Raw genomic sequence first — 24,049 nt, 5'->3', positions numbered from 1 at the left:
CTGCATCAACAATGCAGTAGCTGTAGACAACCTATACAGCACAAAGACCCAAGAAATGTGAATATTGTGGTCTGTACTACCACGTTAAGTGCCAGAACACCGTCAACGTCAATGCTATCGTGGTGAACGACAAGCAGATTATTGCTTGTCGCTCATGTGCAGACAACAACAACGCCAAGGGTCCCAAAGTGAGGACTAAATCCACCTCTGCTGCAACATCAGTAACAAGAGTTGCAACAACAGCAGCAGGCAAGAATACTCACCCTCTCTTCTAGCGCGCTCGCACGCTCAATTGTCGTCGCTAAAGCCCGTAAGCGGAAGCTACACACCAGCGAGTTGGACGCAACCTTACTGGAGGAGGCAAAAGCCCTGAGCCCTGAACATGAAGGGCTCATAAACATCAATGAGCTGCTCCCTTCAGACGTTCATAAGCTACGCTCCAGGGCTAGGCTGGAGGCCAAGAAGAGGCAGGGTTGCCGTACTTTCGTCAGAGACGGGAGACTATGCGCTGCAACGATGATAATGAGCGCGCCACCGTCATCGCCACCGACGCCGAGCTGAACAATTGTTTAGCTCGGATTCCACCTGCCGTCAACATCGTTCAACAATGAAGCTGCTACACACACACTTCATTCCACCACATCCACCATCAAGCTCATCTGCGATGTCTTCATCCAGTTCAAAGTATCTCTGTCCGAAGGTGTAAGAGTCTGTCATTTCAATGCGAACTCACTCACGGGTCACATTGAGATGATCAGGCCTTTCTTATCCACTCGCTCCCTATTCCACGTAATAGCTGTTACTGAGGCCTGGCTGAGTGACAAGGTGTCATCTATCCCTTCACTGGATGACTACCTGCTGTACAGACGTGACAGAAACAGAAACGGAGGAGGTGTGGCCCTCAATATACATATATCTCTGACGGTTAGTGTTATTTCATCATCTGACGGTGAATGGCCTGGCAAGCCAGGCAAGCCTGAATATCTTTTTTGTGAGGTATCGGCAAAGGGAGTTTCTCCCATCTTCGTGGGGGTTGTGTATCTTCCACCTCATGCTCCTTTCTTCCAAAGCTCAAACTTTATAGACCAGCTAACAACCTACGTGCACAACTACTCCACGAAGGTTATAATGGGAGACTTTAATTCTGATCAACTCTCCTCATCTGAAGACGCCAATTTCATCAGGGCCTTCATTGATGAAAACTCCCTTTCGTCTGTTCCCCACCGTGCCACGCACCACAAACAGGATTCTGACATCTGGCTTGACTTGTGTCTAATCGATGAGCAGGATTGCCTGCTGTCATACTGGCAGACAGATGCACCTTTCATCAACGGACACGACCTTATCACGGCCACTCTCGACGTACAGATTCCACGCCACGTACCTAACACATACTCTTACAGAAACTTTAAAGGAATCAGCGCCGAGAAGCTAAGGGACTTTCTTAGCACATGTGACTGGTCATCTCTCACCACGTCATCACTCGACGAAAGCATATCTATACTTAACGCTAACCTAACGAACGCCATCAATTATCTCGCCCCATTGCGGACTGTGACGACAACATCACCCGTGGTACACCACGGCTCTTCGTGACCTTGTATCCGAGAGGGATAGATTTTACAGGCGTTTCAAGGACTCTAGGCTCGCTTCTGATCTCCGCATTTACAGATTAGCTAGAGGCTATGCTCACAAACAAGTCGAGGAAGTCAGACTGAATTATTATTATTCACGCCTGTCTACCTTGACCGACGTTACCGAGATCTGGAGAGAGCTGGAGAATCTTGGAATTTCTGCCACTAAGGCCCCATTACCATCTCGATTTACCATAGATGAACTCAACAGGCATTTCAACGATCCGTTGGCCCCTGCCGTTGAGGATTATCTTCTCACCCTGGAAAGTCTTGACCTCCCGGAACACTTCGAGTTCAGCACTACAACGGAATCGGACGTGTTGCCTGCGGTTTCGCACTTTGACACCCAGGCCAGGGGAAGTGACGGCATCCCACAGGTTGTTATTTCAAAAGCATTGCCGGTTCTCGCTCCCTTACTAAGTCATATTTTCAACCAGTCCCTGAGCGAACCCTGCTTCCCATCTGCCTGGAAATTGTCACTTGTGCGCACACTCAGCAAAGTCAGTTCACCAACAGCCGTGACTGACTACCGTCCGATTTCACTTCTCTGCTTTCTACCCAAGGCCCTGGAGTGGCTGGTGCACAGGCAAGTCTCAGAATACCTTGAATCAAGGCTCCTACTAGATAATCTTCAAACAGGCTTCCACACTGGTCACAGCACTCAGTCTGGCCTAATTAAGCTAACTGATGATGCCAGGGCCGGGATAAACAAAAAGAAAGTAAAACTTCTTCTTCTCTTTGACTTTAGTAAGGCGTTTGACACTGTGTGTCACGTCAGGCTCCTGAGAAAGGTATCCACCTTCGGCTTCTCAAAGCAGGTCATCTGCTGGTTTGCCTCCTACCTCTCTGGGAGAGAGCAGGCCGTCGTTGGTGACAATAGCGAACGTTCCTCCCCTCGTCGTCTTAACATCGGCGTCCCGCAGGGGTCCGTTCTGGGTCCCTTGCTGTTCGCATTGTACATCAACGATATCAGCTTCTGCCTTGATTCCTATGTTTCCCATCTCATCTATGCGGATGACTTGCAAATTTACAGTCAATGCCACCTCGAGGAGCTTGATTTTTTATCAAACAAGATGAGTGCTAATGCTGAGAGGATAATGGGCTGCGCTGCGCAAAACAGGCTTAAACTCACTGTTAATAAAACCAAAGCAATTGTCCTGGGCTCTCCTTACTACATAAATGCACTACCTTCAATAGCTAACACCCATATCAACATTGGGGGTGCCCAGGTCAGCTTTGAATCTTCTGTGCGTAATCTGGGATTGGTGCTTGACTCTTAACTCACGTGGAAGGAGCACGTTTCACAAGTGTGTAAGCGTGCTCACTCGCTAATGTACAGGCTTTACTTTTTCAGAAAAAGTACCAATCTCAGATTGCGCTAACACTTAGTGCAAGCGCTCTTGTTTCCCCTTATAGACTACTGTTCTCTTGTATACTGAGACCTGACGTAGGAACTCGACTTAAAACTACAGAGGCTCGTGAACACGGGGATTCGGCAAATCTATGGTGTAAGGAGAGATGAGCACATCTCCTCATACAGGCGGGATCTGCAGTGGCTTACCACTGCCGGACGCAGGATGTATTTCACTGCTTGTTTCTTACGAAAAATGTTGAACACTGCCGTACCATCATACGTACTGGCCTACTTCGACTTTCGCGTAGCACTCCGATCTTGCTTCTTCGGTTCGCGACGCGACTCCTGGTGCGAGCAGGAGTAGGTGCGTGTCGTTGGTGCGTTACAGCGGAATATATGCACAAGTATATTGAATATATGTCTAGACAAACTTTTTATTGTTTTATTATTAATGTTATCCATCCCGCCGCTCTTTAGCGACATATCTTTAATGATTTCAGCTATTTCAGAGTAGTTTGTAGGATTCAGGAGAATCAATATTGAGTTTTTTTTAGGCAGTCTTATTGCTTTGTTAGTAGGTTACTTAATTTTTTTACTCAGTTCTGATCCTATGTTAGTAAAGTATGTGTTCATGATATTAGCTATTTCTTTAGGGTTTTTAATTTTTTCCCTATGCTGCTTATTTGTGTTAATAATTTATGCAATTGGTGCTGTTCTTTTTTTTTGCCTAGTTTTTTATTTATTACTCTCCGAAGATCTCTAGGGTTCGAGCAGCTTCTTCCAAACTCAGCACAATCATTTTTCTGTTTGGCGTCTTGATAAATTTATTTTATATTTTCTCATAATTTTTATATTCTTACTTTAGAGCCTCATTCTTTGGTTCTAGTTTCCAAGTTTTGTATAATTGTTCTTTTCTATTACAAGAGTTTATAATTGCACTTATCCAGTTATGTCTTGATTTGAAACACGAAAATCACGCATTGATTTATGATAGAAGGTAAAATTTTGAAACTGAAAATATTAAAAAACTATAACAGTCAAAAACATAAATTTTAAATTTAAATTTATAACAAAAATACTCTGAACTTTTCTTATTTTATATTTCCTGATATTTTAATTCAACATTTTTATTCAACACGTTTTAGAAATTGTTTAAATTGATAATTTCAGTTTTTTAATTTTTGCTTTTCATGCTTTAATTTTTTAGAATTTTAACTGAGTATCATGAAAATGAAGCAATCATTAATTAACTCTTTTAGAAGCCAACATAATGAAAAAGTAACTGCTAAAAATCAATCAGAAAATATTATAGATAAATAATAAGTTTAGCTGTTAAAACAACTGATAATTAAATTTATCATTTTGAAAGAATCATACCGATGGATGTGGATAACAATGACCTTGTATATTTATGAAATCAAAATAGCAAAAAAAACTTCATCAAAACGAAAATTTGATTTAAACAGTATAGTATTTTATAATACCTTATCGATAATAGATCAATAGATAAGATATTATAAAATACACAGATAATAAATCAATAGATAATTGATTCGTTTTTTTTTATATAGCTGTTACTTATTATTAAAATTTAATTGTCACATTAACGTTGAAGTGTGTTCAACTGTATACTGCGTTAAATATTTATTTAAATATACATTTTTAAAAATGAGTTATATTAAGATTATTAGTATTAGATGAAATTAGAATTGTACTTAATTTTAAATATTTTGATATTCCAACACTGAAATAAAAAAAATATATATAAAGATATATATATATATATATATATATATATATATATATATATAATAAAAGGTTACAACATTATTTACAGTTTATGAATAATACTTCTAAAACTCTTTCAAATTTTTATTAATTATTTATTGTTTAATTTCCGATTCACCCCTTAGGAGTACTTCAGCAAATATACATAATTCTGGTCACTTTCTGTTCATTTTCGGTATATTTCCGGTTCATTGCAGGTTATTTTCGGTCACTTCCGGGTCATTTTATATTTTTTTCCGATTACTTACGGTTCACTTCCGGTTCACTTCCGGTCGGCTTCAGGTCTACTTGCGGTCAACTTCCGGTCATTTTCCGGTTTACCCTAACCCCTAAGAAAGGTAGTTTCAAGGATAAAGTGAACTTATAGCCGGAGATAGATCCCTAGTGGAAATAAAAAATGTAATGGAGTGTAATAAAATGTAATAAAATATAACAAATTGTACCATTCTGTACGTTTTTGTTGAATTTTGGATCTTTTGTACGTTTTTTTACAGTTTGCTACATTTTTTTTAATTGCCATTTTGGCTGCACCTATTGTGAACATCCAACAGAACGAATAGACAACGTTCAAAAATATTGCAAAAGGAGGTATCTTCTCTGCGCTCTGATAAATCGATTATAATGCAAATGATACCACCACATTTAAATAAATCAGGTGATGTTACAGGAGTTTGGAGAGTATCTGCTTTAATAAATTTGAAACACTTCAGTATTACTAAAGAGATACTATTTGGTGTAACAGAATTATACCTCAATCACCTTATTGTATTGCAAAATTTCGTAGAAGTATTATGGAAAGAAATCAATGGACTGCGTCAGAATGGTTAAGTTGGCTGATTATTTATTCTTCAGTTTGTTTACGAGAAGTCTTAGGTAAAAAGTATTATGCTAATGGGTGTCTTTTTGTTAAATCAATGAATATATTATTGGAAGACTCCATTATAAGTGAATTTTAAGAAGAGACGAGAGTCTTTCTCATAAAATTTGTATTTGGTATGGAAAAACTTTACGGAAAAAATTATGTGCATTATAATGTACATTTATTATAGCATTTAACAGACACTGTGAACAACTGGGATCCGTTGTGGGCAGATAACACATTTCCACTTGAAAATCAAAATAGATTAATCCTAAAAATGAAAAAATGTAATTATAGAATAATACGACAAATTGTAAACAGATTATTAACTTATCAAGAACTGCCTGCGTTAGAACAGAAAGATTTTATTCCAAATTAAGTACAAAAGTTCAAGTTCAAGAGTTACAAAGAAATCAGAAAAAATAGATGATTGTTGTTTACTAGGCTCCGAAAAAACTGCAATACTAGACTGTTTACAAATTCAATGTATTAAAAATATTCTTAATATTTCTGCAAACTGAATGCACAAAATACTTCAAAATTGTTTATAATGGTTATCGTTATTGTTCATTTTCAAAATCCCGATGCATGTAAACAATTCTGTAATATTGACTAACAATGGCGTTTATGGTAGTATCATAAAAATATATAAAGTAAGACATAATAATTGTTATGACAAACTTGTAAATTATCTTAAATTAACAGTAGAAGATCATTTCATTTTTAGTAATAGTGATGTCACAGTTGACCATATGCTTTGTTGTCAACAACAAATAGGAGACGATGATAATGTAAATATCATAAGATGTTCTGAAATATTGCGTCCAAGTATGATAATACCAATATATAAATGTGAGTTTTATGTTATTCGATTAGTTAAAGGTACCCTAGGTAAATATACGAATTAAATTATTTATTACATTTTGTAATGTAAATAAATAAATGATTTTGTAGTAAATAAATAAATATATATATTCGTACAAATTTTGATAATTTTTAAATTATTTTTCTGGTAGAATCTGTAACCCACTTAATGGGCAGTTCTTGGAATGGAATCTAAGAACTAAGCAGTTTTCTTGTTTAGTTGTATAGTTGGTCGAGTAACACAGCTGGGTAACACGTTTTATCATAGTTTAAGGTTAAAATTGGAAAATGGTATCCAGCAGGCTTGGATTCGAGTTTTTAGTTTAAATTAAAGTATAGAATAATTTTTTACATCAGAAAAAATTCTGTCTGACCAGAGACTTGAACCCACACCCTGCACGAGGCCAAATAAGTACGGACGATCGCCGTAGCCGACTGAGCCACGCAGACGTTGTTCCACTCAAGCCCTACGAGCTTCGCCATATGTTTGAATTATTCAAATTATTCAGCTTACGCCTAAATATTAATAATTTTGTATTTTACATCCGAAAAATTAATTGATTTATTGATATTTCATGAAATATCATTTTCAGTCATAAAAAATGCCCTAGATATCGCTATTTTTAGAAAATTTGAAATGTCCAGTTTTTTCACATTTTAATTAGCCAGTTTTTGCCTTTACGGCCATAAATGGGTGATTTTCTACCAGGGTTAAATATATACCGAAAAATATTGTACAATTATTTTTAAAAATTCACAAATATAGGAAAATGTGACAAGAGGTAAGAAAATGTTAGAAAACGTAAAAAAATGCGAGAAAACGCAAGAAAATATATGAAAATGTAAGAAAGTGTAAACAACGTAAGAAAGTTTAAAAAAACGTAACAAATTGTAAAAAAATGTAAAAAAATAGCAAAACGTAAGACATAAAGATACCGTTACTTATGTCAATTTCAGAAAATGTAATAAATCGTCATCAAATGAAAATAAAAGTAAGAATTCGTAATAAATCGCCATAAAAAGTAAGGAAATGTAAGAAAATGTAATAAAACATACGAAAGGTCCAAAATCCAACAAAATTGTAAACTTTTATATATTTCTTTTTATATTTTATTATAGTATCTTACATTTTATTACGTTTTGTTACATTTATTTACGTTTTAGTACATTTTAAAATTTGCACTAGGGATTCGTTTTAAACAAACATTACAATAAATTATATACTGTAACGAGTTGAGCACCGTGGCGAAATCGTAGCGGTATGAGTACCGCTGCGCCACGACGAAACAGGGTAGACTCGCACGCGCGAGGAAAAACATTCGCGAATAAGAGCGAGAGAGGTAGAGATAGCGCGCGCGCGGGCTAATCCTTCAGGTGCGCGCTTAGATAGCTCTCGGCCTTCGGAAAGTAAACACAGGACTTCGCTTGTGATCTTGTGTGCTGTGCTGTGTCCAGCGGATCGATATATCTTGTGTGTGAGTGCGACGCGGAGTTCGGGTTTCCTGATCTCCCTGCTTAGCGGTCCAGCAACGTCTAGTCCTGCAGTCTGTCTGGGATCAGGAGCGTCGGCGACGAGATCGTGAAGGTTTGTGTGGCGCGCGGTGACTGTGATTGTGTGCATGAGAGTGTATATCACCCGTGCGCGCGTTTTGACGTGCTAGTGAAATATAACTTAGACTTATTATTTTACTTGCTTTTTCGTCATTTCTAAACCTCGCTCGTTTACTTCCGATTCCTGTTCCTTCCTGCGAGTACTGCCGCCTCCGCGGGCGTTATTTATTAGTACTTATCTAACGCAGTTGAGTAGCCGAGCACGCGCCAGGTGGCACGTAGACCCAGCAAAACAGAGGCAGCTGAAACAGCTGCATGCAACGGAGGTGTTTCGCGGGCGTAGAGGAGTCCTCCGCCGCATCGAGGGAACGCGATCTATTTGTTTAGCGCGTTATTCGTTGATCGAATTTACACCCCATTACAATCCTTTGGTTAATGTATTATATATGTTTAGTATAATAATTAAATATATGTTATACAAATGTCTAATTATATATGGGACGTTTCCGGACCATCAGTGCATCCAAAATTTGGGTTAACCTAACAAGACGTTTGAGGTCTCAAAATGATCGTCTGGTCAAGGGCTTTTGAAAAAGTTCTGACCTTTTCAAAAATCCAATGTGGCGCATAAAATATGGAGCCTGAAACCCACGTTTTCATAGCACATTCAACAAAAACAATAGTAAAAATGTTCTAATTTGTGAAATTTCCCACCAAAAAGCATGTACAACTCATGATAGGACATATTATTGACAATGCTGACGGAATTCCAAAATCAAAAATGGCGGAATCAAAATGATGGACATTATACCTCCACCAAACCCATTTTACCGCAACAAATGATTTTTGATCAGTTTAAAGTATCGATATGGGGGTTTTCAGGGTCTCTGAATCTTATTTTAACTACGACATTTCAAAATTCGAAATGGTGGATCCAAAATGGCGGACATTATACCACCACCAAAGCAATTTTACCGCAACAAATGATTTTAGATCAGTTTAAAGTATCGATATGGGGGTTTTCGGGGTCATTGAAGCTTAGCTTGACCTCGAAATTTCAAAATTTTAAATGGTGGATCCAAAATGGCGGACATTATACCGCCACTAAACCAATTTTACCGCAACAAATGATTTTAGATCAATTTAAAATATCGATATGGGTGTTTGTGAGGTAAATTGTTATAAATGTATTATCGGAATCAGTATTTGTGCACATTAATCTTATATTTTTCCGGTCTATTAGATTTAGAATTATCTGTCTGCGGATTTTGCACTTACATTTTTCTATTGTTCTGTGTATATGTATATGCCTGCGTGGATGAAAAAAGTATATAATTTAGCCAAATGAATCAATCTTTAATGTTATTTTGTGCACTCTTATCAATTCTGGCTCCTCGTTCGTGGAGTTTTTACTGGCGATAAATGGCTTTCGCCGATATCATAAATTACTCTGTTCCTAGGTTCATTGGCATTTGAGTAATGCATGACTTTCAACGTTTCATTATTTTCTGGGATAAATCCATGCCCCATTTGTATGTTTGTGACAGGTGGACAGTTTTTAAATCTCTTTGTTAGGAATTGACGAGTTTGTTCGTGATCTTTTTTGGTGTATAAGAAAAATTTTATATTGAATGATCGCCCATTAGCCCATGAATAAAGAGCTTTAACATCTAGAATTGCTTTATTTTTTGCAGCTTGTAAGCTCGCTCTTGTAGCTTCTCTCTTTACTATTGCTCCAACTCCATCGCAACTACCTTTTCCGTGTGCTGTTGCAAAACAGTGCCATTCAGCATCAACGACAAAATCTCTCTTATGACTCATTAAACTACTCATTTGATAACGATTTTTAAAATGCTGTTTAGCACCATCAGTAGCATATATTACCTTTTTTACTGTGGGACAAACCTTGCGAATTTCAGGTATAAGATTTTGCTGCATTATGTAGACTGCAGTGGCATCATGAGTAGAACAGTCGGACATAGATACTGTACTAAAATGCTTTAGCTTGCCTTCAGATTTATAATAAACAACAGCAGGAAAAATCGTACTTTGATCATTATTAAAATGAAATGCCTGTGCAGCATCTTGAGCTGTAAAAGTATAGTTCTCAGCAAAATCCAATTGAGCAAGAACCTCTTCATCTGAAAGATTATTTTTCTTCCCAGAAATAAACTTTGATTGTTCCTTAGCGATGAAGTGATGAAGTTTCAACTTTTCTAGGCTAGAACATAAAGTTTCAATAAATTCTTGCGATGTTAGGCATTGTTTTATCAAAGTGTATCTATCGGTTGATTGCCACGTGCTGAAGATGACTTGATCAATATTGTGCTCATCCATAATGTTCTCAACTGAAGTCTTTGCACAAGTTGTCATTGGACACGAGCCGTGTACTTGCAGCATTAGGCTGTTGGAAGAGGGGCGAGGTACAGCGCTGGACCCGGCCTCCTTATGAGCCCTCCGCGACGCTACTTCAATTGTGGGTAATGCGCAGCCGCCTAGCGGCGCGCCGCGATACTAGCGCCGCGGTGATAAGCGCTGCAGCGTGCGTGGCGTGTTCGGCGGGTTGTGCGTTAGCAGGGGCTTTTCGCGAGAGAGCCTGCGGGTGGGTTATGACAAATATCCGCCAGTTTATATTGGCCATATTGAATTTTGAAATTTCGAGGTTAAAATAAGATTCAGCGGCCCCTTAAACTCCCATACCGATACTTTAAACTGATTTAAAATCGTTCATTGCGGTAAAATAGTTTTGGTGGTTGTATAATGTCCGCCATTTTGGATTTTAAAATTTCGAGGTTAAAATAAGGTGCAGTGGCCCCAAAAACCCTCATATCGATACTTTAAAGTGATCTAAAATCATTTGTTGCGGTAAAATTGGTTTGGTGGTGGTATAATGTCCGCCATTTTGGATCCACCATTTCGAATTTTGAAATGTCGATGTTAAAATAAGATTCAGTGACCCTGAAAACCCCCATATCGATACTTTAAACTGATCAAAAATCATTTGTTGCGGTAAAATGGGTTTGGTGGAGGTATAATGTCCACCATTTTGATTCCGCCATTTTTGATTTTGTAATTCCATCAGCATTGTCAATAATATGTCCTATCATGAGTTGTACATGCCTTTTGGTGGGATATTTCACAAATTAGAACATTTTTACTATTGTTTTTGTTGAATGTGCTATCAAAACGTGGGTTTCAGACTCCATATTTTATGCGCCACATTGGATTTTTGAAAAGGCCAGAACTTTTTCAGAAGCCCTTGACCAGACGATCATTTTGAGACCTCAAACGTCTTGTTAGGTTAACCCAAATTTTGGGTGCACTGATGGTCCGGTTGACGTGAAACGTCCCATATATATATATATATATATATATATAATATATATATATATATATATATATATATATATATATATATATATATATATATATATATATATATATATATATATATATATATATATATATATATATATATATATATATATATATATATATATATATATATATATATATATATATGTATGTATATATATATATATATATATATATATGTATAATCCCGCGAGTCGTGTGACTGCATACCCCAAACTGATGTGAATTTTTAATATTTTAACGTTTTCATCAATTATCTATAGTCATCCTTATTAATAAATCACAAATAAGATCTCTACTAATAGGTTTACTTTTAAAATACTCTTATAAAGTTTGTTACAATTAAAAATTATTTTCTTAATAGTAAAACCGTACTCAAAAATATATGCATTGAAGCTAGGGTTGTGCGAGTTCCCGAAAAGTCGAGTTTCGCGCTCGAAAAACTCGACTCGACGAGCTCGAGTCGAGTTTTGAGTCGAGTCTAGTTACTCGAGTTTTTCGAGCTGTTCGTAAAACTCGAGCAAATCGAAAGACTCGAGTAGCTCGAACGATTCGAGCGGCTCGAAAGACTCGAGTAGCTCAATTACTCGAGCAGCTCAAAAATTCAATCATCTCAAAGTTTTCATGTCGCTAAACTCAGCTGTGCTGCTTGCCACCGGGTACCTGTATTAAAAACATTTTTACTGAGTTTTATCTAAATAGAATCAATTCTAGTTAATCATTAAAATTAAAATATTTATAACTATTAACATGAATAATAAACATGCCTATCACCTTATTGGTCAATGGCAATCAAAAATGTCAAAAAACATCCATAATTGATAGGCATAGGGGAGATGCGCCCAGTATGGATACTCTTAGATATTTCGGGCATCACTTTTAATTGACACGATAGTAGGTAAACTATGAGAGTTCTGGATCATGAGAGTTTTGTATCATGAGAGTTCTGGATCACCCGAGAGTTCTGTATCACGAGAGTTCTGGATCACCCGAGAGTTCTGTATCACGAGAGTTCTGGACCACCCGAGAGTTCTGCCCCCCCTGCCCCCCTGCGCGAGAAACTGCGCGCGCTTATCTATGTACAAGATCGACGAGTCGCGATGGCGGCGTCCGATCCCCGCCCCAACTTGTTCCAGCGCGCTCTATAGCTTCGTATGCGGAGCCCCCTCTAGCGTGCAAGCTTGTAGTCGAGAGAGCGCGCGCGCTTGTCTATGCAGAGAGCATGTGACTTCGAAACTTGTCGCGGCGCCCGATCCCCGATCGTATAGCTGCGTATGCGGGAGCCACTTAGCGAGCGAGCTCGGAGTTGAGAGTGCGCGTCTTGAACGTCTATACCGAGAGCAGACGTAAGGCGTGTTCGAACCGGCACAACATTCATACGTCAGCGTAAGCCAAAGCGAGACGATCGTTTTATTACGACTACTACAAATATTAATAACAACCCGTAAGTTGATTTTTCTTTTATAATATTCTACATGTATAAAATATGTAAAACTATCAAGTCATAGTCTGCAAATACATGTATTAATTAATTTTCCCGGGTATTTTTTTCAGTGTCGACTTAATCAAGAGCTTATGTGTTTGTACGGGACGAGTGTATACGAGATCATTTTCCTGATTAAGACTAATACTACATCTCGAAATGTAAGTTGTTTTTTCATAATAATAATAATAATAATAATTGAAACGAATACGGCAGATATACGTATAACCTAAAATTAGTACATGGTATATGTATGGAATAAATTCTTTGTTTATCTTTTGCAGGGGATTCGTTATGCCACCAATGCCATTTAGCAGGAAATTGCAACTTCTCGTTGACATGGGGGAGGAGTTTTATGATAACCTGTCATCATACATTCGCCACATGCTGCAAGCATTTCATTCAACAGATAATTGGCTTATGAACATTAGTGTCGAGTTGTTAGAAACCCCAACAAATGTAATCTGTTACCTAATGATCTTACAACAGGAAGAAGGCATTATGTTTACAACTGATGAGTTGAAACAAATCATTAGTGTAGATCTACTTAATGAAATGGGCGTCGAGAGATTTGGAACCTTCGTGAACTTTTACAACGCGATGGCGCAGGATTTTCACACACGAAGTGAAATTATTTTTTCAGTAGGAAGAAGAATCCATGGAGGGAGTGAAAGATTCATGTTTTATTTGTATGAAAAAAGAAGACAAGAAGAGCTAGTAGCAGGATCAACCTTGCTATCACGCTTGATAAGCGTTGGCCAGCTCGATGTGGCTCAGATAATTTTGCAAAATCTGCAATAGCAGTTGCTAATTTTTTTTTCTTTTCATACTTTAACCTTATAATGTAAATTATTATTATTATTAATCGTTTAATAAATCAAAACACCATTTTATCACATTTTCGACATAAAACATTTTTTTACCCTCTAAATCCCCAATTATTAAATCTCTCTCTCTCTCTCTCTCTCTCTCTCTCTCTCTCTCTCTCTCTCTCTCTCTCTCTCTCTCTCTCTCTCTCTCTCTCTCTCTCTCTCTCTCTCTGCTATAGAATCTCTAATCATCTTTATTCTTCCAACAATAAGCTGTATATATGTCCTACCACCAAATCCACAAATACTTTGCCCGGAGCGAAGCCTTTTTTCAGAATAGACCATAACTCAATGTCTAGTAAAGATATTGAGCTGAAATTTGGTGAGTAACTTTGTAATGGCATGAGTAAGCTACACACCAAATTCAAGTTAATATCCTTACTAGAAATTGAGTTATGGTCTTTTTTGAAAAAAGCCTCCACTACGATGAAGACATTTTTTTTTATTTTGAGTTTTGATATACATTACTTAGCTTTGTTGTAAGAATAAAGTTAATTAAGGATTCTACAACATCTTTCAGTTTTATATTATATGAAATGCAGACTATACCTGATACTTTTGAGAAACCAAAAAAAAAATTGTTTCTTATTGATAGGGATAAGTGTGTGTGTGGTGTGTGTGTATTGTATAAGAACACTTTTCTTTTAAACTATAAGTAGTGAATTCTAAATTCATAAATAGGTTAAGATGTATGGGTAAATAAAGAAAACTAAATGTTTATTAACGTTTTAAAAAATATTTGTTAGCCCTGAAAAGGGCTGATTTTTTTCTTTCACATATATATATATATATATATATATATATATATATATATATATATATTTCTTTAAGAGAAGATTTCTATCTTCTTGAGTCATGTGGAGAAGTTGGTTTCCTTATCCAGGGATGTTCTTCATCTTTTTTTTCCTCATTCTATTCCTTTTCAGTCTTCTTCTTCTTCTTCGAGGTGGTAGCGATGGTTGTGGAGGAAGAGGAGATGAACTTTCTCAACCACTTTGAACTCTTATTCTTGTTGTCTCTAGCCTTCATGTTGGGAACGATGTAGCCTTTTTTATAAGCAGCTTTAATGACCTTCTCGACACCTTCAACCTTCGGTTCTTCTGTTAACTTGTCAGGGTTCTCAGCCTTGCTTCTAACCAAACGAAAAGCGCTGATTAGATTCATTGCTGGAGGTTGTTCAAGAAAGCCAACTTCTCCGAAGCAGTCCATGTAATCAAGAGTGTTCTCGTTCTGGCTCATCTTGACAGCTTGGAGTTTCAAACGAAATGAATGATTTATCACCACTTACCAGCTACTTATATAGGATTTCTCCCACTTCTGTATGTTAGAATTGGTGATCAGAGCAGTGCAAAAGCATCAATCTAATAATACTTTAGATGAGTTAGGAGTAAAAATATATATTAACTATAAAGACAATGAAAAAAATCAGTCTTTCTTAGGACTACTACATTTCAAAAACATTTATATGAATATATTTTTTAGGTTAAGTTAACTTACGAAAATAATTTTAGGTTAGAATTCAATCATAAAAAAGAATCATAGCTTCTTGAAAGACAACCAATGAGAATTTTAGCATATACTTTATCCAATTTTTTTTTTTGTATTTCAAAATGCCATACAGTTACTCTTATCAAGTAAGTATGATTTGATAAATATTTATTCATATAATCAATTATACATCATATACAATTTTTCTTTTAAGTCAAAATTTTTACAATTACAAATCTTACAATTACAATTCTTATCATCATCATCATATTCTACTTCATACACATCTGCAAACGTCAATCCTTTTGTTCTTCTAACTGCTGCTCTCTGTTCAAGCATCCATGCTTTCAAAGCGTATACGTCTTGAACTGCACATGCTGGATTCCAACATAATCTATAATGACTGCATGGCATAAAGGTATTCTTTCGCAATTTCTTCAGCGAAGGACAGCCTTGATCTTCCTGGTTAGAAATTTGATTTGATAAGATTTTCTCGAGACATTTTTTCTTTTCCATTCCTTTGATGTAGATATTTCTAGCACCTCGTAGATGATTGCGAAGAATTTCTTCCAGCTCTTCGTAGGAGACCTCTCCAAAGCTCCAGGGTGTTCCGAGGTAATTTTTTTCCAACCAGCAGTTCTCACTTTGCTGCTTCATTGACAAACGCTTCCAAGCGAATGGTGGTAGGAAGAGGAAGACCGATGGAAAAAAGTGGACTTATAGCCGGAGATAGATCCCTAGTGGAAATAAAAAATGTAATAAAGTGTAATAAAATATAAGAAAATGTAACAAATCGTACCTTTTTGTACGTTTTTGTTGGATTTAGGACCTTTTTTACGTTTTCTTACAGTTTGCTACATTTTATTACATTTTGTTACGTTTTACTACAATTTATTACAAATCCATTGATCCAGGATTTCATGGGGGTCTCGTCTCTGAAAAGACAAATGTAACAATACGTAAAAAAGTATAACAAAATGTAAAAAATTGTCTGTAAGCGTAAAATTATATAAGAAAGCGGCCACTTTTTTATTTTCTTACTTGTGCTTACATCCTTTTACTTTTTCTTACAATTTCTTATGAATTACTACATTTTATTATAAAATTAATAATTAAAAAAATATATTGACTATATTAGGCGGTAAAATAACATATGTAATAAAATGTAAAAAAAAGTTAACAAATCTGAAAATGTAAGAAAGTGTACAAAAACATATGAGAAAAAAGGTCCGAAATTCAACAAAAAGGTACAGTTTCTTACATTTTCTTAGATTTTTTCACGTTTCATTACAATTTATTACATTTTTTTCCATTGGGGAAGTCATAAAATTACGCGATGAAACGTTCGAAATCAATACATAACAAACTGACGTCACAAATCACATATCAAAATTACATGAAGAAATACGTAATTTAAATACATCACAAAATCATGTTAATATTGCACCAGGGGAAAGATTGGCCAATAAGAAATATTTAATACCATAAATTCTATTGATTTTTATACAATAGTTTTTCATTAGAAGTCTTGTAGTGCCAGTATCGACTACACGTTGGAAATGCTGTGCAGTTTATGTATTTCATGCTTTTTTCGCTTAGTTAATGTTTTGTATGCTAATTCATGTGAAAAATCCGAGTCAACAATTTTTCAAATTAAGTTGTATACTGTTTCACATTTGAACTTTTTGTGCTTCAAACGTGATACTTTTTCGACTTTATGGTTTTCAGAGGAATGGTGCTGTTCGTTTCGGCGATCTGTATGACGGGTCTGAAATTTGTACCCTTAAGTTGACATTGTTACAGAAGAGCAACTGTAAAAGGGGTTAAAATAAGATGCGAATTACAAGGTACTCTTATTCTAATAAAATTTAGAATTGTAGAAAGTGTGACTCCGGGAGACCGGGGTACCGGAAATACGGAGAAAAACTGGAAGCACTTTAATATAACAACGCATAAACTGTTGTATCGTATTGCACGTTGTACTAAATTCGAATCTTTCACTCTAGGATTATAAGTATGTGTTTGAGTGTCTGCGTAAGGTATGGCTCGCTGAGACCTCAACGCTATTATTATCAGAACAGTTACACGCGATCATGCGATCATATTTATCAATAATCTAGGAATAAGTTTTGCAAGAGCGCTGAAATTTCCTGACTGGGTGCTGGTGATATCCCTTATACCACCTTAGGAGGGTGTAAACTGGATACAGACATGTCGGTAGTCAAAGAATCTAGCTTGCTCGATGTCGATAGTCAGCAACCAGGGTAGAGCGTCCAGGTCCAGGGAAGTTATAAACTCCCTCTCGTTAATTTGCTGTATCGAGAATCCGAGAAACCAACGCAACTTACAAACGAATGATACACGCAGCGAGAATCAGGATCCAACGGCAATTAGCAACGGAAAGCAGCACCAGCAACTCCGTTGACACCTTACGCGTTCCTGGAACTTGCGATTAAATACACGCTGAGCTGTCTGAAATTCATGCGCGAAAACTCGAATGCGAAAAATATCCACAAAGTAGACTCTCGATATCGGTACGGTGTGTGTGTGGGTATTCTCTATGGCTTACTATTAAGATAGCAAAGGGACATTATATGGCGGGCCGCATGCTAGAAAAAAAGTGCTTGTGCGAAGAGGAAGTAGGATTTTGTCATGCACAGATGATCATGTTTTATTACTAGCAATGATAACAGCGTCATCCGCATAACACTGTGGTAGCGCTTTGAATATCTCTCACAAGGAACCCTCCTCCCCAACCTGACCTTACCGATTTTAAAAAGTTATTAATATATTGCAGTACATGAAAAAATAACGGACACGTATTTTTTTTTGTGTCGACAGCCAATTTCAAGGGGTGAAAACCACCTCCTAATTTTACCCCCGAAAATAGTTTTTTCATCATATCTTGACTTTTAACTAATATTTTGTAATAAAACTGAGTGGAAAATATTTGTCATAAGAAGGAAAAGATATAAGATGTGTTTATGACCCAAGGGGTTGCAACCGTTATTTTATATTTTAAAAAGAGTATATTTTTAACGTTTTTTTTTCTTTGTAAAAACCAGATTATGAACTCAAAAATAAAGAAAAGCTTTTCTGTATACTCCATTGAATATTTTAGTTGCCGTGTTTTAGGATTTTTTATGCAACCATCCCCAAATACCGTAAAGCAAAACTTAAAGTAATTAACTACATACAATGATTAAAAATTACTAAAAATTAAAGATGGTTTTTACCCCTATAAAGTAGATGTTAGTACCAAAATATACGTCCCTTTTTGTTAGAGTGTTACAATATATCAAAAACTTATTAAAATCGGTGAGCTCGGGTTAGAGGGGTTTCCTTGCCAATAGATCGTTTATTTATATGATGAAAAAAAATTCTTAGATAGAAAACACTTTTTTTTCTATCCGAGTGTCAACTATCTATTAGATTAAGGGCATTAACTCTTATTCTATACCTATCTAATTTATCTGAAAGTTTCTCATGATCTACCATGTCAAAGGCTTTTGCTAGTTCTAAGGATGTGCTTACAATTGGAGTATTTTTGTCTATATTATTACAAATTATGTTTGAGATTTTAAAATCACTTAATAGTATAAAGGTTAGAGAATGATAGTAGTAGAATTTATTTAACAATATTTAAGACCAAGGCTAGCTTTTTTTGCCCGCTAACGAAAAAACTGGAACTTTACGCCTGTTTAAAAATTATATCTTTTGAATATAAGGGCCTATTGCCAAGAATTTATGACTGTTGGGCTATACCAGTATAATCACCCAAGGAAAAAATCTACTTTGGCCTCGAGTTGTATATTGTAGTATTTTTTGCACGGTTTTTCAAATAAGCGAGCAAAGAAAGCTTTTTTGTACACTTTTTGAAAAATTTGTAAAAATGATTAAAACATGTACTGGCACATTTAAATATAGGTATATGTATCATATATAAAACTAAATACTTCGAGGTACCGTGCCAAAAAAGTCACCTTAGTTCTGCTTATAAGTTTAATGTCCCATGTTCATATATTCTTTGGCATTTACGTATGTGTGTAGCGCCTGTACAATCGCATTTGTGCACTCATGCAGGAGACGTATACTAGGGCAATTGCGATAGTACGAGACCGATCGCCGAATATCCGAGCGAGTGCTTTGACCTACGAGCCAGCCCTTACGCGCGTATTACTGACTTACTTTTGTACCTGATCTTTGCACGTCAGATGTTGATCGGTCGATCGTTGCCACGTTTCATTTAATTTCACAACTCCTCGAATCGTCACTGAGGCTTTAAAAAGCCAGGAAACGATCCACGGAGCGCTTTTTGTACAAGTAACCTGTTGTCGTGTAGCTGTACCCGGTCAGCGAGTACGAGTGCTATCTCTCAGTACGCATCGCTTATTGAGTGTGTGCAAACCACTCAAACTCTGCGTGCGAGATATAGTAAACTCCTTGTTTTCTGGTTTGAGAGTCTGCATCGAGCAATAGGCGAAGGTCCGTCAATAGCAGACCGGCGTTAGTGGGAAACCATAGAGCAACTTAGATTATTTATATTCCAATCAGCCACGAATAATCGTGTAGAATTAAGAATCTGACGTGCCACGAAGGAGTCTCCATTATCCAGGTCACAATACAGAGAGAATATACATATGAAAATATTGTATGTTAAGTTCAATTATACAAGCGTCAAACGCCGCCATAACAACAATACTATAATAACCCAATTATACGAAACTGTAAAATCTGCCGAGTTCTGGGTTGTCTCCAATAAAACAAAAACAATAACAATTAATCAGTCTATAATTATTATTAATAATCAATAACATCCATTAAACAACCTAAAACCATTAAGACGAGAATAGAAGGAGAACAAATACTTGCTGTCTACACCATATGCCACACAAGGTAAGGGCAAGCAACATAGTCGCGGACATTTCCTAGTCCGCGATACTACAGCGTGACAATACTACTGGGACACCAACAACGTCCGCGCAAAACGAACCTGTCCGCCTTTGCAGGCAGCGCGGACAGAATACCGTCCGCGCACAAGTACGCGTCCACGCAGACGAGTAGCGCAAGACACATTTAGATCTTGCAGTCCGCGTGTAACTCTGGTGACATAAGGCTCTCGAGTCGAAGGCTAGTTCATTTAAATTTAAATAATTATTCGTATACTCGCGCAGCCCGTCCTTATAGCAAGTACGGTCTTTACATAGGCACAAAAAACTCGGAAATTAATACATACTTTACAGAAACTATAGTGTGCACCAAGGGCTAAGCAAGCTTTTTGACCTCATGTGGATATTATAGTACTCGTATGTGGCTCGTAAACGCCCTACAAAAAAAGCCTACAAAAAAGACTACTTTACGCTCTTGGTACACAATATACCATTATTCCACTCTCGACTGAAAGGCCACATTTTGGTCCGGAAAGCGGGGTCAAAACAATTTCGCATTCTATTGGATAGAGGAATACGTATGGGTTTAATGTCTTTGAAACTTTAAAATTTTTGAATTTTTGAATTATATAATTATACCAAAATAAAATATGATTATTTTTATTCTAGAGTATTACAATTTCCTTCAGAAGCATGGTTGCGGCTATCATTAAATCACGGAAGCATTACATGGATTTCAATACTCCCGAGCGGAAGAGTTGTTTTGCGCAGTTACGATGAAACTGGACATATGCTGCCACAATGGATAACATCGAGTTAATAAATGTATTTACATATACGTACTAAAATTTTTGTAATTCAATGCATTTATGCGGCTAAGATTAGATGTTAAGGTTGATAAAATGCACAAAAATAAAAATATTTCTATATATACTATCCTATCATAATTTCTTTTAATAATAAACTAGCAGTAGATGTCTTACTTAATGACGCTTGTTTTGTTGTCATTTGACGGTAATCATGAAGCATACGAAAATTTTAATAAGTACATTTTTTTAATATATTAGTAGTACCCCAGCACCATGAAGAAAGTAAAGAAAACTGACCTTGACCTATCACCCGAGCCAGTGAGAGTTCAAGGCTGAAATGGTTTACTCTCCATGGTGCCAGTTGTATTTTGGAGAGAGTCCACCTCCCCCCTCTGGCTATCCAAAGTGTCTCTGAATTCTCGAGGCACTTTGGAGAGAATCCCTCCCCACTTCTCTGTCTATCCAAGGTGCCTTGGGTTTTGAAGGCACTTTAGAAACCGACGGGGCGACGGAACGAGGGAACGACAGAGCGACTTTTGAAGTATTGTAACGGGGTGTAAATTCGATTAACGAATAACGCGCTAAATGGATCGCGTTCCCTCGATGCGGCGGAGGACTCCTCTACGCCCGCGTAACACCTCCGTTGCATGCAGCTGTCTCAGCTGCCTCTGTTTTGCTGGGTCCACGCGCCGCCTGGCGCGTGCTCGGCTACTCAACTGCGTTAGATAAGTACTAATAAATAATGCCCGCGGAGGTGGCGGTATTCGCAGGAAGGAACAGGAATCGGAAGTAAACGAGCGAGGTTTAGAAATTACGAAATAGCACGTAAAATAATAAGTCTAAGTTATATTTCACTAGCGCGTCAAAACCGCGAGTTTACAAATATAAAAGAATAATAATAATACGCGAGTTACTTACAACTTTGCGACTTGCCGCGACACTGGAATAATCGCGCTCGCACGATTATATCGCCGTGTAGGTCAGACTGCAGGACTAGACATTGCTGGACCGCTAAGCAGGGAGATCAGGAAACTCGGACTCCGCGTTGCACTCACACATAAGATATATCGATCCGCTGGACACAGCACTGCACACAAGATTACGAGCGAAGTCCTGTGTTTACTTTCCGAAGGCCGAGAGCTATTTAAGCGCGCACCTGAAGGATTAGGCCACGCGCACGTTATCTCTACTTCTCTCGCTCTTATTCCCGAATATTTTTCCTCGCGCGCGCGCGAGTCTACCCTGTTTCGTCGCGGCGCAGCGGTACTCCTACCGCTACGAGTTAGCCGCGATACTCAACTCCTTACAGTATATAATTTATTGTAATGTTTGTTGAAAACGCATCCCTAGTGCAAATTTTAAAATGTACTAAAACGTAAGTAAATGTAACAAAACGTAATAAAATGTAAGATACTATAAAATATAAAAAAAAATATATATAAAAGTGTACAATTTTATTGGATTTTGGACCTTTTGTACGTTTTATTACATTTTCTTACTTTTTATGGCGATATATTACATTTTTTATTTACGATTTCTTGCATTTCTGTACGTTTTCTTACATTTTATTACATTTTATTGTACTTTCTGAAATTGACATAAGTAACGGTATCATTATGTCTTACGTTTTGCTATTGTTTTTTACATTTTTTCACAATTTGTTACATTTTTTTACACTTTCTGACGTTTTCTTACACTTTCTTAAACGTACATCGCGTACATCTATTAAATTAGATACCGTATCTATTGATATATTATTTTTTATATAAATATCAATGAACACGAGAGATTATCGGTGAATGTGTCTGTTTATTAATCGTAATTCACAATGGACTGATTCTATGAAAGAGAGAACGCGTGTTAAAGTGATCTCGGAGAATGTGCGTTCTAAGTATACGATTCTATCTGTCGTCTCCGAGTCAAAACTACCTGTCTAGTGCTGGATCGTGAGTGGCGGTATCGAGAGGGAGCGCTCGCATGCACCCCCTTTTATAGACTCCCCGGTTGGTGTGATTTCTACCCGCGCGGTTGTCCGAAATCGTGGAAGGGAGGTTATGCTAAGTCGAAAGAAACGGGCTTCGCGGTGCGTCCGAGTTGTAACTATGCGCGTATTTGGCGACTTATGCATCGATTGCATTATAACTAGCAACGCTATATACGTGTGAGTATTCACACGTGGCACGTCCTTGGGTCACTACCGGGCGCCATCGCCCGCAAACTAAAATTATGCAAATAAAATTCCAAGTTAAAAAAATTTTTAGATTTTCTCTTAGAACCTTCCCTTTTATTCTAAGTCGTTATAGTATAATCTAGTCCCGGATCAAGATAAAGGTAAGTGAGTCTAGTTTCATACAAAATATCCTAGGTTAGGCTAAGATTTACATGCTATTTCCCTAATTCCCTTGTTAAAAAAATTTCTAAAGTAACACGCGATTTTTTTCGGTCACATAAATTTGCTAAGGTTGGGCGAGTTGTTAACAATTGTTTTTTTCTGTTTTTCTGGCGTGTAATTGTTACATAATTGTGTGTAGTGTAGTTAGCCGTTGGCTATGTTCGTGTAATCCTTTTATACATTATAACTACCTAGCGAATCCCATCCCGTTTTTAACGAACGCGAGAACATATCCCTTCTAAGGTTTGAGGATTTTGCCGTCCCTTCTTTCTCTAGCGTGTCTTTAATAAAGACTAACGACGTGTTTCCCGTACTGTTTATTAACGAGCCTATGTCTAATCCCGTTTCGTTAAATAATACCGTCAAATAGTTAACGCGTACTGCGCGCGACGCTACAAGTCGTACTGTGTTCGTGTGTGCGGTGCAACCATGCGGCAGGCGCAGCACGCCTACGCCGTCAATGTCTATCGTGTTGTCTGTCAGTCGTTTGCAGCTAGAAAATAGTCTCTCTTTTTTATTTGTAGAGAATACCCAAGTGTTCGGAGTGCTCGTACGTATCCAGAATGTGTCCCTTGATTTCATGACTCTTATTTTACATTCCGATAAGTTTATGGGAGTTGCCGGTACTGATCTGAATTTCGCAGCTCACGATGTCATTGATTTCCTGAACTGGCTCCGTGTCCCTACATATGTA

The 24,049-nt window shown here is 37.2% G+C and overlaps 1 protein-coding gene across 3 annotated transcripts in view; it reads left to right on the top strand.

Annotated features, from left to right (window-relative positions):
- The window catches only part of Pgam5 (phosphoglycerate mutase family member 5), a 175,836-nt gene extending 154,749 nt beyond the window's left edge, over window positions 1–21,087 (top strand). Inside the window, 1 exon segment of one of the 3 annotated variants that reach the window (NM_001168210.1) lies at window positions 20,824–21,087. In NM_001168210.1, the coding sequence (NP_001161682.1) occupies window positions 20,824–20,974 (151 nt within the window). In that variant the 3' untranslated portion in view covers window positions 20,975–21,087. 3 annotated transcript variants of the gene reach the window in all.
- Window positions 21,088–24,049: the final 2,962 nt, after the last annotated feature.

Source organism: Nasonia vitripennis, assembly GCF_009193385.2.
Source record: "Nasonia vitripennis strain AsymCx chromosome 2 unlocalized genomic scaffold, Nvit_psr_1.1 chr2_random0006, whole genome shotgun sequence".
NCBI lineage: Eukaryota > Metazoa > Arthropoda > Insecta > Hymenoptera > Pteromalidae > Nasonia > Nasonia vitripennis.
Note: the sequence above shows the minus strand (reverse complement) of the source record. Positions and strands in the feature narration are given on the sequence as shown.